At 42.8% G+C, this 12,522-nt stretch overlaps 1 protein-coding gene across 1 annotated transcript in view; it reads right to left on the reverse strand.

Annotated features, from left to right (window-relative positions):
• The window catches only part of Xrcc5 (X-ray repair cross complementing 5), an 86,678-nt gene that overhangs the window by 29,721 nt on the left and 44,435 nt on the right, over window positions 1-12,522 (reverse strand). The window contains exons 15-16 of the mRNA XM_055616896.1: window positions 8,899-8,992; window positions 6,797-6,866 (exon numbers count right to left, since the gene is read on the reverse strand). Of these exons, the coding sequence (XP_055472871.1) occupies window positions 6,797-6,866; window positions 8,899-8,992 (164 nt within the window). The remainder of the gene's footprint in view (window positions 1-6,796; window positions 6,867-8,898; window positions 8,993-12,522) is intronic.

Here is a 12,522-nt window from a genome sequence, read left to right on the forward strand (position 1 = left end):
GGAGGGAGGCTTATTCAGCAAGTTTTCGGCAAGCCACTTTACTGCACTGCATGGGGAGAGAAAAGCATCAAGGACAGGATTGCTGTGGTATGTTACATACAAGTCCCCGTAATGCTTTAATAAATAGCGAAGTGCTCACTTTGAATGCAGCTTCGCTTGTGCGTGTTCATTTTAAGGCTTCAGGCATCTTTCTTAAGGGGCAGCCAGGCCATGTTTTCCAAGGGCCATACATCATACTTAGAGATTTTTCTCATGTACACAAGAGCAGGAACAAATCTAAGAATTTGAGAAGCAGAGAAAGAATGGGTGGAAGCCTTTTAAGAGAGTTGCTAAAATATGAAAATACAACCAGACACACACAAGGTATACACACAAACACATATACACATACATATATAAAAACGTGTATTTATAGGGAGTGTGCATACACGTTCATGGGTGGAAGTATGGGTACGAATCTGCATGTGTGCGCCCACGTGTGCACTGATATGCAGAGATCAGAGGTCAACGTTAAAGTATCTTCTTCATTCTTTCTCTACCTCATTTCTTTCATTTGTTTTTACTATTATTAGAGACAGTGTGTGCATGTGTGTGTGTGTGTGTGTGTGTGTGTGTGTGAGAGAGAGAGAGAGAGAGAGAGAGAGAGATGCCTCAGCATGCATGCAGATGTCAGATGACCACTTTGTGGGGTTCTCTCCTTCTACCTTTATGTGGGTTTCAGAGGTCAAACTCAAAGTACATTTACCCACTGAACCATCCTGCCAGCCCTTCTCTCCCAGAACTTGGAGCTCACCAATTTGGCTGGGCCACTAGCCAGCTCCAAGCATCATTTTTCTGTCCTCCCCAGGGCACACTCCACAGTGCCTGGCCTGTTTCACGTGACTGCTAGGAATCTGGACTCTGGTCACAATGTTTGCATGGCAGGCACTTCAGCAACTAAGCTGCTGTTCGAGCCCCTGAAAATATGGCAGTGACTTGCACATGGTGGTCTTTAGTTTCCATTTAATGCCATTTCTAGTTCCTCTTTTCATCCTTACTTCACTGCAGTTTAATCACTTGGCTGATGAGTTTTATTACACTACAATGTATACTTTCAGAGCAGTGTTGTGTGCCAATTTAAGCTACAGAGGACATGAAGTGACTCTCTGGAGCTGATGCGGTGTCTTCTACACATTTGCAGCAATATGTGGGAAGCCATCCTAATTGCTCTGAGCCTCAACCCGCCCATGTGGAAGATGACTCCAGGGGCCGCTGATGTGTAATTACGTGTCAAATTGTAACACACCTCTTCTCCAGGTCCTTCAGGTTTCCAAAGAGTGTTTTATGTTCCAGTAAGATGACAAGCCCTGATAAATGGTGCACGAAATAAGCCTGATACTCAAGTTCTAGGACTTAGCAACTTAAATCAAGTTAAAAAAAAAAAAAAAAAAGCAAGTAAAAAATATTTAATAAAAAATATAAATTATAGTCTAAACCCCAAGAACTGGCAAGTGTGTGTTCTTTCCCTCATGACTACGTGCATCAGAGCTACTTTAAGGAAAAAATGAGAAAGTTATGTCAAACTTTTTTGAAAAAAAATAAAAATGGGTCTAAAGATGTTTATAAGTTAGTCTCTGTATTTAGTATCTTTCTTTTAAGTTGTTCAAGATATTTAGCAGAACTTTTTCTTAAGTTGACAAGATAATCTAATCTTTATCTTCACAAACTTTGACAGATTATCTAATTCATACTCAGAATTACATATATCAAGGCAAACTACCGAAAGGAAACAGAGAGAAAGAGAGCCTAAATCACAAGGCTCTAAAATCCACAGTTAAGAATTAACTCATGGCAGAAAAATCACGTATTTATATAAATAACTTCCTGTGAAAATGGGACAGAGCTATCTCATACAAAAACAGAATGGAAAAATACACCTACTGGGCTTTGATGAATAATATAATTTCATTACCATTTAATCATAGCATATTTTACCTAGTGCTGGAAGAACTTGGAAAAACAAATTTTAGAAAACGGCTCTTAAAATTAAAAGAATGTTTTTGAAGAAAAACATACAGACAAGGTGAGGAAGGGGGAGACACACAGATTTCTTACATAAACTAAAGGAAAGGGAGGAGAGAGTAAATCTCCGAAAGCCACAAGACAAACCGAGCGTCCTCTATCAAACGGGCACAGTGCATTGCCTCTCCTCACTTACAAAGAAAGCCAGCATCAAACAAAGCATGGAGGACGGGGTCTGTGCCATTTCTATCTAGGATGCCCTGACACCCTTTTTCCTTTTAAGCCAGTCACATTCCTGAAAGTTCAGCTTGGTAGACTGGAGTTCCAGTTCCCCATCACTGTACAGAAGCCTAATATAAAACAGGTCCTATAATCTACATGGCAAAAACAAGATCCACGAAAGGGAAAATCATCTTATAAGTTATGTTGCATCCTATTAGCTGTCTCCATGTGTCCATCTTTTCTGAGAGGAACAGCCTAGCTCTTTTACCTAATGTCCCGTATTTATCAACTCGGACAGATCTGAGTCACACAGAAATGGGAGAAGTGACTAAAGTGGTGTGGCTATTCTTCCTCCTCTACCTTGCCATCTCCTCTCAAACGATGTTAGCATTAAGTGAAGTAGAGAAAGTGCTAGAAATCTGTGGTGTTCTTCAGCAGCCTACTAATGGCTGGGTAGAGAAAGACATTCAAACACATGGAAAGATTTGATTTGAGGGGCCTCAGAGGTAATAAATAAACCATAGATGATAACACTCCTCTTATGAACAGCATGAATGAACAGGGGAAATGAGCCAACTTTCACAACTGAAGGATGCTATTACGCATGCGGTCATGGCCAAAAACTTCTCCATTGTAAAACTTCGGTCACAGATTGGCAGGGCAGACAGCGAAAAAAGGATGTAATAGAAAGCCAGACACGGTGGCACACGTCTGTAATCCCAGTGCTCAGAATGGCAGAGGCAGACAGATCTCTGTGAGTTTGAGACTAGCCTGGTCTACAAAGCGATTCCAGGACAGCCAAGGCTGTACAGAGAAACCTTGTCTCGAAAAAACCAAAAACCAAAAACAAAAGAAAGACAAGAAAGAAAGAGAAAAGAAAGCTACCTGAGAGAGCATCAACAACAGCTCCCAGAAGGCCCTGCAGCCAGGAGGCTGTTCTATATCCTATCTGCCAACATGATTAGAACGAGAATCGTTATCCCTCACACTGAAAGCCAGAAGCCAAGGAAATGTATAGCTGTCTACTGCAGATTCTGCTATCAGGAGATGGCAGGCATTACCAAGGTCCTGGCGGACCTATGCTGCAAGCAGGCAGGACAGAAAGTAAGTGCTCCCACGTTTTAGTTAATATCAGTATGTGATATGTCAGCTCTACCTCAGTATTATCAACAACCTACTGTTAGTCAAACTTTTGTCCAATCAACCAAAAAGACTTCCTCCTCCTTCCCCCAGACTAGAGGTCTCTTGAAAGGAAAACAGATCACACCTGGGACACGCTTGAGATCTGGATAGAGTGCACTTCCACAGGAAAGGAAGTAAGAGTTGAGGATCACAAAAAGCCTCAATAGAGAGATGCCCAAGCAGAAGAATAAAAGCAAGAAGTGAGCAGACAAAACTTTTGAAGTGAAAGCAAGAGTGGGAGGGACAAAAGAGGAGCCAGGTGTGAGACACAGAGCACTGGTTAACAAGCCTCACCCCTCTGCCAACAAGCCCTATGGCGAGTCTGGTTTGGTGACAGCCGTGGGGAGCTGTGATTCACCACCCCCTGGGCGGAAGTACAGAGACAACCACTATCACAGCACTGGCAGTGCCTCATCCAAAGTGAAAGAACAGTCTACCGATCAAAAGGCCCATCACAGACAGAAGGTTTTAGTATGTGATGTCAAATGTAGGGAAAGGGGTCATCCAAACAGCTGAGCAGGTAAGCTGCTTATTGCCAAGCTTGATGGCCTGACTTGGATCCTGGGGAACCACATGATAGAAGGAGAAACCAGCTGCTGCACGTTGTCTTCTGATACACACAAAAAAATAATAAATACGGTGTTTAAGATTAAATGTAGGAAAAGAGGTTGTTGGGAAACTGGGAAATACTTGACTAAATAGAAAAATTCAGTATGTGAATGAGACTTATGTTCAAATCTCTGCTAATTTTACATTGTTTTAGATCAGCAAAATGGATATAACTGTACCTCTTATAACATACATGCCATGTGGTCTATGTGCCTTGTCACTGTAAAACACTGATTTGAACCACTAAGGCTGTGGCTCAGGGAAGCCATGTTTTCCCAAAGTTGAAGGAATTCTTAGGAAGGTTCTATCTCATGTTCTCATTAGACTTTGGTCTCCTGTACTCTCAGAAGACCTCTGCCAGGGTGGAAGTAATTCCAGACACCAAACTGCCCCTTCACCAACATCTCCTAGTATAGTGTATAAACCCTGTATTGCCAGAGCTTTGGTCATCTGGGTTTTGTGGTTGTCACTTGGGGACCCATGGTGAAAACCGTAGATATGCCCACGGGTTAATTCACTCACTTTCCCATTCCTCTGCTCACTCCTCTCCTGAACCAGCTCTGGCAGCACTATCTTTGAAGGGGCTATGGCATTTCCCCCTTCTTCTCAAGCCTTAGCAATGACTGATGACCAAGCCTAGGGACAAAGATTCACTCTCTGCCCTGAACACCCATCCACGTGTTTCCTGAATGAAAACAACCCTCTCGGACAGCCACTATTAAAGTTCTAACTCTTCTCCATTTCCTCAGCATGACCCTGCAGAATTGCTACACTAGATGTATTAGGGCGGCAAGTAGTAGGAGAAAGTGCTACTAGACTATGATCTGCGCAGGAGACACCAAATAACTAAAAGGTGCCACACAGTGGTGATCAGAGCTGTATCTGCTCCCTGAGGAGACCACCCCACACCGATTTGGAAGACCTACCACTGCCAGAAAGGGACAGTGGACACTGACTGGCCAATGTAATTGACAACAAACAATTAAAAACTAAGATTTCAATCTTTCTCCAAAGATAGAATAAACATGCCAGAAGCGTTGGCACTCTCCTTTAAGATCAGCACCTGGGACGCAGAGGTGGATGGATCTCTGTGAGTTAGAGGCCAACCTGGTCTATATAGTAAGTCCCAGGCCAGAGGGGGTTACCAACTGAGTTGCTGCCCCCAAAACAACCACAACAAATATATACAGACACACACACATACACACATATGACTGACAACAGGGTCCTTCAATTTATCTGCCCTCTTCCAAACACAAAGTCACTCTCAAAGTCCCTAGTGATGATGTCATTCATGAAAGAAAATTTATACAAGCAAAATCAAAAACACAAACAAAACAACAATAACAAAAAACAAGGTCTGCCACCTAGAATTCTATTTAGATGAAGGGATTTTTGGCTTTTGGTTTTTTTGAGACAGGGTTTCTATGTGTAGCCATGGCTGTCCTGGAACTCATTCTATAGACCAGGCTGGCCTCAAACTCACAGATCCACACGACTTTGCCCCTGGAGTTCTGGGATTAAAAGTGTGTGCTACCAGCCCCAGATTACTCAAAGGCTCTTGGCCTACATAGTAACATTTAACAGAACAAAAGCCTCTTCCTCCATCTCAAACACAGAGCATAGGCAGACCCCTTCTGTCCACAGATCATTATGACCACGAAGCTGGTCTTTTTCAGGAAATGGTCATAAACTTGGCCTTGGGTGTTCCTGCCAATAGGCTCTAACCTGGTCACTGCTGGTGCTCTCTGAGGCTTAGTGCATCATACTTATCTTTGGGACTAGCACAGCAATCCCAGGTGTTTTATTAGACCCCAGATTATTCACTGTGCTTGGGAGTAGTGTTCGCTGGTCCTGAAAGTCAGTTTTCCACTAAAAAGCGGCCAGGTTGGAAGAGAAACATCTGTGCATGCATGAAGATAAACACACAGAGAAAGGGCAAATCATAAAGAACCTGACTCTGGGAAGCAAAAAAGGAATGTCCAGAGCAAACATAAAAACAGCTGGGTGGTGGTGGTGACGCCTTTACTCCGAGCACTTGGGAGGCAGAGGCAGGAGGACTCTCTAAGTTAGAGGCCAGCCTGGTCTACAGTGAGTTTGGAACAGCCAGAACTACATAGAAAAAAAACTGTCTCAAAAAAAAAAAAACCAACCAAACAAAAACCCTCAGGCTTTACCAACTGCCAACTGCTGCCTTTCAAAGAGTAAATGGGCAGGAACAGTAGTGTAATTGAGTGAACATCACTGGTCACTGACCCTCTGTTCATCGTGTAAACTGCTTTGAGATTAGCTACAACCTAAATGGAATTACAAGCACTGTATGCTAAGGAAAGGTAAGAACAGTCATTTGAGAAGGATCCAGTATCATCCTTCAGAGACTGTATGCAGAGGCGGCTATGCTCTTGGAACTGGGGCAAGAACCATGTCTCAAGAAGATAGAAAAATGGGCTCCACCTCACTCACAGGACACCAAAGAACTTTAAGGAGGTGTAAATAAAGGTTCCATAGTTCCGATCCAAAGCTTTTGTAATAGGGAGGTCGGCACCACAGTTTAATCTCTGTTTGGGCAGATCTGTGCTGCACTGACTACCCCTGACCCATGACCCCTGACCCTGCTGTGTGTTCATAATGACAACGCAGTAAGCCCTGGCAAGCAGCACAGATCTGCCCGTGAAGACCAATGCTGTGAAAGCACTGCAATGGAACAGCACAGCACCTAATCCAGACCTTTAGTTAGACTATTTACCTTCTTATGAACACCACGTGAATGGCATGCACTTACCTTCCTCAAAGCTGACAATCTTCTGTCTCACAAGAACACGGAAATTTTCAACAGGATTCACACTTCCAACCTGGAACAGACACCCGCAGTTCACTTCTCATTTTGGCAGTACCCACATCTTAGCTCCATTCCAGTTACTCTGACAGAACACCCTGACAAAAACAACTCCAAGGAGAAAGGGTTTAACTGACTCACAGTTTCACATTAAATCCATTACAGCATGGAAGTCACAGGGGAAGAAGCTTGAGGGAAATTGGTCATATCATAACCACAAACAGGAAAAGAGAGCAATGAATGCATGAATGCATGCATGAATGCATGAATGAATGAATGAATGAATGGTAGTGTCCAACCTTACAAACTTCAGATCCCCTTCCTAGGAAGTGGTGCCACATACAGTAGGCAAGTCTTCCCACCTCAGTTAGTGTAAGTGAGGTAATTCCCCATAGACAAGCCCACAGGCCAACCCGATCTAGACAGCTCCTCACATCAATTCAATTCCCAAGGTGAATCTAGAGTATGTCAAGTTGACAGCTAAAACCAACCACCACACCTCAGGCAAGACAGATGGCGTCATGCAGGTTGTGTGCTCTTAAAGACAAAAGAGAAGGCCTTTCTCTCATTTTGATTTCTAGGACTCTCTTAAAAGCTAGAAGATTCAGGGGCTGGCAAGATGGCTCACCAGGCAAAGTCAGTTTGCTGGCACGTTCAATCCCCCAAATCGACATGATAGAAAAAGAAAACCAACTCTTGTAAGCTGTCTTCTTTCTAAACGTATACTGTGGCACACACGTGTGAATGCAAATACGTGCACATACAAAAACATCAACTTTAAAGAAACTAAAAAAATTCAAGCAGTCGCATAGTTGCCCTGTCTACCTCCACTTGACTATCTTTCTTCAAGGTGACTTATCTCCAGGGAGGTCAGAAGTTTATACTCCAAGCCACTAGCCGCGCCAACCTGAAGGCTTTTGGTGGTGGAGGCCACCTACACGTTGATACCAACTCAATTAGGAAGGGGAAACATTGTTGTGTGAGGTCATGCTAAATACTTTTTCCTGTAATGATGATGACATGAGAAACAGCAGCCAAATGCTTGATTCACAGAAATTCTTTTTGTTTTGTTTGTTTGTGTTTTGTTTGTTTTGGTGGGGGAGGCTGCTACTGGCCCTTTGGCACTGAAAATTTGGTAGGCTATGTCAATATGTCCATACTGAACATATCCTTTTAAGGAACCAGATCATATATACAGATTTGTGGCAGTGCAATTCTGTCCGGCTGTGTGACACTTTCTAATCATACCTGTCTTTAATCCGCATTAATCCTAACAAGGCCTCTGCAGCACTCAGATACCTGAGAAGGCAAAGGGGTGGCTGTGTGCTCTGTCTGGTAAACTTAGTACCTCGCTTTGCTCGGAATTGTGTACAGGAATAATAGTGCTCAGGGCGTGAGAGCTTGACTTATCAATACTACAAAATATTCCCAAGTCCAAACCACTGTTCTGATATTTGACTTTTCTGAGACATTTCTATTTGACTTTACTAAGAGAGAAGTGCTAAAAATCTGTTGATTCAAAACAAGGTTGCATATAAGAAGTTAATACACTCAACTTCCGGAAACCTCATCAAACAAAGCTGTCAAAGGGAATTTGATTTGGAAAGTCCGAACCTCGCAAGTCGTTTTTTGTGGATTTATTTTTTAGACTTATTTTTTAAATTACACCTGAGTATCTGTGTGTGGCTTTGTGCACATGAATACAGATGTCAGAGAGGGCCAGAGGTGTTAAGATTCCCTGAAGCTGGAGTTACAGGGGGTTGTGGGTGCTGAGGATGGAACTCCTTACTTCAACTTTACGTATTTGGGGATAAGGTTCATACCATTGACCATGCCCCACTTAATCCTGTCATCTTGACTAACCAGAAACCAGGCAAATGAAGCCAGTAAGATCTGTACAGGAGTGCCACCACAGAGGCACCCTGCTAAAACAGTCACGCACATATTTCTGCACATCCTTCACTCTCATTAACTATTCCTGGATAGAAAGGAAGAACTTGAGGTGGTTCCAGTGCAGAGAGGGACACTGGACACTGGACGCTGTTTACCTTGGTGACACTCCCTTCAGCCAGGCTGGAGATACTTATGTAACCTTCTTCTTTCTCCGTCTTGCATTTTTTAGCAGCAGGTCCCTCTTCCTGACTAGAAAGAAAAGAAACAAGTGTTTTCCCCTTATCACAAAACAAAAATACAATACCATATGTGAAAATTATAGAGTTATCTTCCAAGCAGCAAAAACAAACAGGCGTAACGTTAAGATGTTCTATCCAAGCATTGGGCACCTTCTCCCCAGCCTTGGGGCCCTGGCAGGAGGCCCTTGGAGTAACATGGAATTTATGTCACGGAAGTACAGAAGTCAGCAGCTGCTGCTTCATCATGAGGTACATACAAAATGGCAAGCACACGTAATGGGAGCTTAACAGTGACTAAGAAACCATCTGTCCAGCTGTCCTTCTGGTCCCCATCTCAGAATGCAGAGCCACAGCTTTTCATGTACACAGGAGAACTTTGTGTCTGAAAACCCACCTTTTCCAATGTACTAATTTATGTAAGATCTTTATATGCAGCCAATTAAAAGTGTCAAAGCTTACTAGACAAAAAATGCAAAAACTTTTTTAAGTTTAACTATTTTTTTTTTTTTTTAGATCACACCTTCTAATCTACTTTCTTAGGGCCCTGATTCTTTTTGGGCACAGTGCAAAAAGGGCAACAGCATCTGGGTGCCATGGAAAAGACAGCTCCAAGAAAGGCCCTCAAACATCTTGCCTCAAGTAACATGCTGGCTTTAAAAACATGTTGGCTTCAAAGTCATGGGGATGTTAAGGTAATTAAAGGAGAAAAGGAAACCCAACCAACGATGCTTTCTATCTTCTCTTCACAAAGTGAAACACAAGGATGTGAAGACTTTTCTCTTAAAGAGATACTAAGCATAGGTCAAGAGCAGCCATCAAAAATAACTGAAATTAGCAACTAGGAAATTTCTAACTGAGGTCTAGTTTAGGATGGGGAGATAGCTCAGCCAGTAAAGTACTTGCCTTACAAGCAGAGAAGGACCTGAGTTCAATTCCCAGAACCCATGACAGTGTGTATGTGTGTGTGTGTGCGTGTGCGTGTGTGTGTGTGTGTACACGCACACACACGCACTATAGTCCTAATGTTTGGGAGGCAGAGAGAGGTGGATCCTTGTAGCTGGCTAGCCAGCCAGCCTAGCCTTCTTGATGAGTTCCAGGCCAGCGAGGAATCTTGTCTCAATAAATAAATAAATAGCCACTTTTTAAATGTGGATGTCACCAGAGAAGTGACATCCAACGTTGTTCTTTGGCCTCTGCACATATGTGTGCACACACACACAAACATGCATAATATACACACATACATACACACCAAGAAATAGTCTACTTTAATTGACAGACTAAAGCTATGTGTGTCAAAATAACCTGATGTTTTGGAATAAGTAAACATTGTTATGGTATGGCTAACTAGAGCTAATGAATATACACATTACTTCCCCTTGTTCTTTTTCTCCTTTAACAGTAGTGGGAACAGTTAAAAATCTTTCTCTAGGCTTCGTCTCCTTTGGTAGGACTAAGGGGTGAGGTAGTGCTGGGCTCAAACTCATAGGCTTGTGCATGCCAGGTGCCCTTCCCTCTATTAAATATTTTCCAAATTAGCATTTCAAAATGTATTGGGTTTTGCTTAAATCCTTACCTGCAGACAATAAGCCCAGAAGTGAGGGTATCTTAAAAATGAACAGAAAATTAAAAAGGCAGAAACTGGATTCAATTTAAAAAAAAAAACAACAAAACTTTTTACAAGGATGCACAGAATAATTAGCACAGTAATAAACACTGTGTGACCTAAAACTTTCTATTTGCTGACATTTTCCCTTGGAGAAGCAGAGAGGCAAGAAGTCAGGGGGATAAGAGCAAGAAATTAAGTCATCAAGGCTCTTTCCTTACAAGAAGAGAAGTACATAAAGGCTGATAGCAGAAACGGAAGAAATTACACAGACCCAAGAAAGACTAATTCTGGTAGTGTGAGAACAAACCACAGCCAGTCACTGCAGTTAGCTTTCACCAGCTCTTTCCAAGAAACAAGAATGGGGCACAGTTCAAAATCTTGGGACAAAATATGCCTTAGTATTCTGTAGACTTTTTATTGCAAATTTTTAAATTATTACTTGTGTGTGTGTGTGTGTGTGTGTGTGTGTGTATACATGCTACAGCTTTCATGTAGAGGTCAGAGGACATGAGGCAGCTGGTTCTCGAGACCTCTCCACTGTGGATTCCAGGAATCCAACTCAGGTCATCTGACATGCACAGCGAGTGCAGTTATGTCCTGAATCATCTTGCCAGCCCTGGTCTCAGCCTCTTACATCTTCTTGATACAGTCATGCGACTTGACTGTGGGATATTATCTAGACTTTAGAGTTTATTACATCACCACCTGGCTGAGCTTCCATTTACGCCTAAGGAAAGTACTGCAATGGAAAGTTTCATTAGTTTATCAACTATTCTCTTCCAAAAATACAGATTAACGGCATATAATATTAAGGAGAATCACTGAGAAGCAGCTCAGTGGTTAAGAGTATTTGCTGCTCTTGCACAAGACCCTCAGGTTTTGTTCCCAGCACCCACATGGCAGCTCACCACTGTCTGTAATTCCAGTTCCAGGGCATCTGACACCCTCTTCTGGCCTCCACAGGCACCAGGAACACACATGGTGCATATATATACATGCAGGCAAACGCTCATAAAAATAAACTAAAAAATGAATACGATCTGGACCTGCCAAGGAACACCTGTCCTGCTTGGATTTCTACACCCCTTTTCGCATCGTATCGACGGCTCATACCTCACCTACTGCCCCTGTTTGTAGTAGATGGTGATTGACATAGACCCACAACTGGCCGAAGGGCAAGACAGTAAGAGACTGCAGCGTGCTCGGCTCTAACGGGAACACACGCACAGCAGCCCCGTCCCAAGGCTCAGGGCTCAGGGGAGGAGTGGGGCACACAGAACGTAAAAGGTAGTCCCGACTGTGAGGCACATCGTCTGGACACAGCAGTCAGCACTGGGACCACATGCATAAAACCAAGCCAGACCAAATCCCAGCTCGGAGAGAGGAGTTCGGCACACAGTTCCCGCCCCTGGCCACGGAGAGACTGGCGACTGGCGACTGTGAGCTGTGGGAGAGGAAGACACTTTTCTCTAAGGGTGTAGCCCCTGGTCAGCTGACTATTCTCCAGCAGAAGAGCATGCATCCAACAACATTTGGGCAGCATACATTGTTCTTTTAAAACTATTTTTTTTTTAAGTCAAAGAGTTGGGTGGGTAGGGAAGCTGGGTGGATCTGGGAAGAGTTGGAGAAAATAGGTTGAATATGATCGGAACATGTATGAAACTCAAAACTCTCAAAGGATAAAAGTTAATAAATAAAAATCTTTTTAAAAAACAACAAAAAGAAGGGTTACACATACAATGTGTCACATTGAGTTTTGTGGAGCTACGAGTTAAATCACGTGAAGACTTTCTTAAACCCTCTGAAATAAGACTTGAGGAAAGAAAAGATAAAAGTATATGGTATTTGTACACCATTCCCTAGTACCCAGCAGGTAAAAACAGCCCCAGAAATAAGTACATAGTAAAATTTTACTATGGTTAAAAGTTTCA

Source organism: Psammomys obesus, unplaced genomic scaffold, assembly GCF_907164565.1.
Source record: "Psammomys obesus unplaced genomic scaffold, mPsaObe1.curated_primary_1811, whole genome shotgun sequence".
Lineage (NCBI taxonomy): Eukaryota > Metazoa > Chordata > Mammalia > Rodentia > Muridae > Psammomys > Psammomys obesus.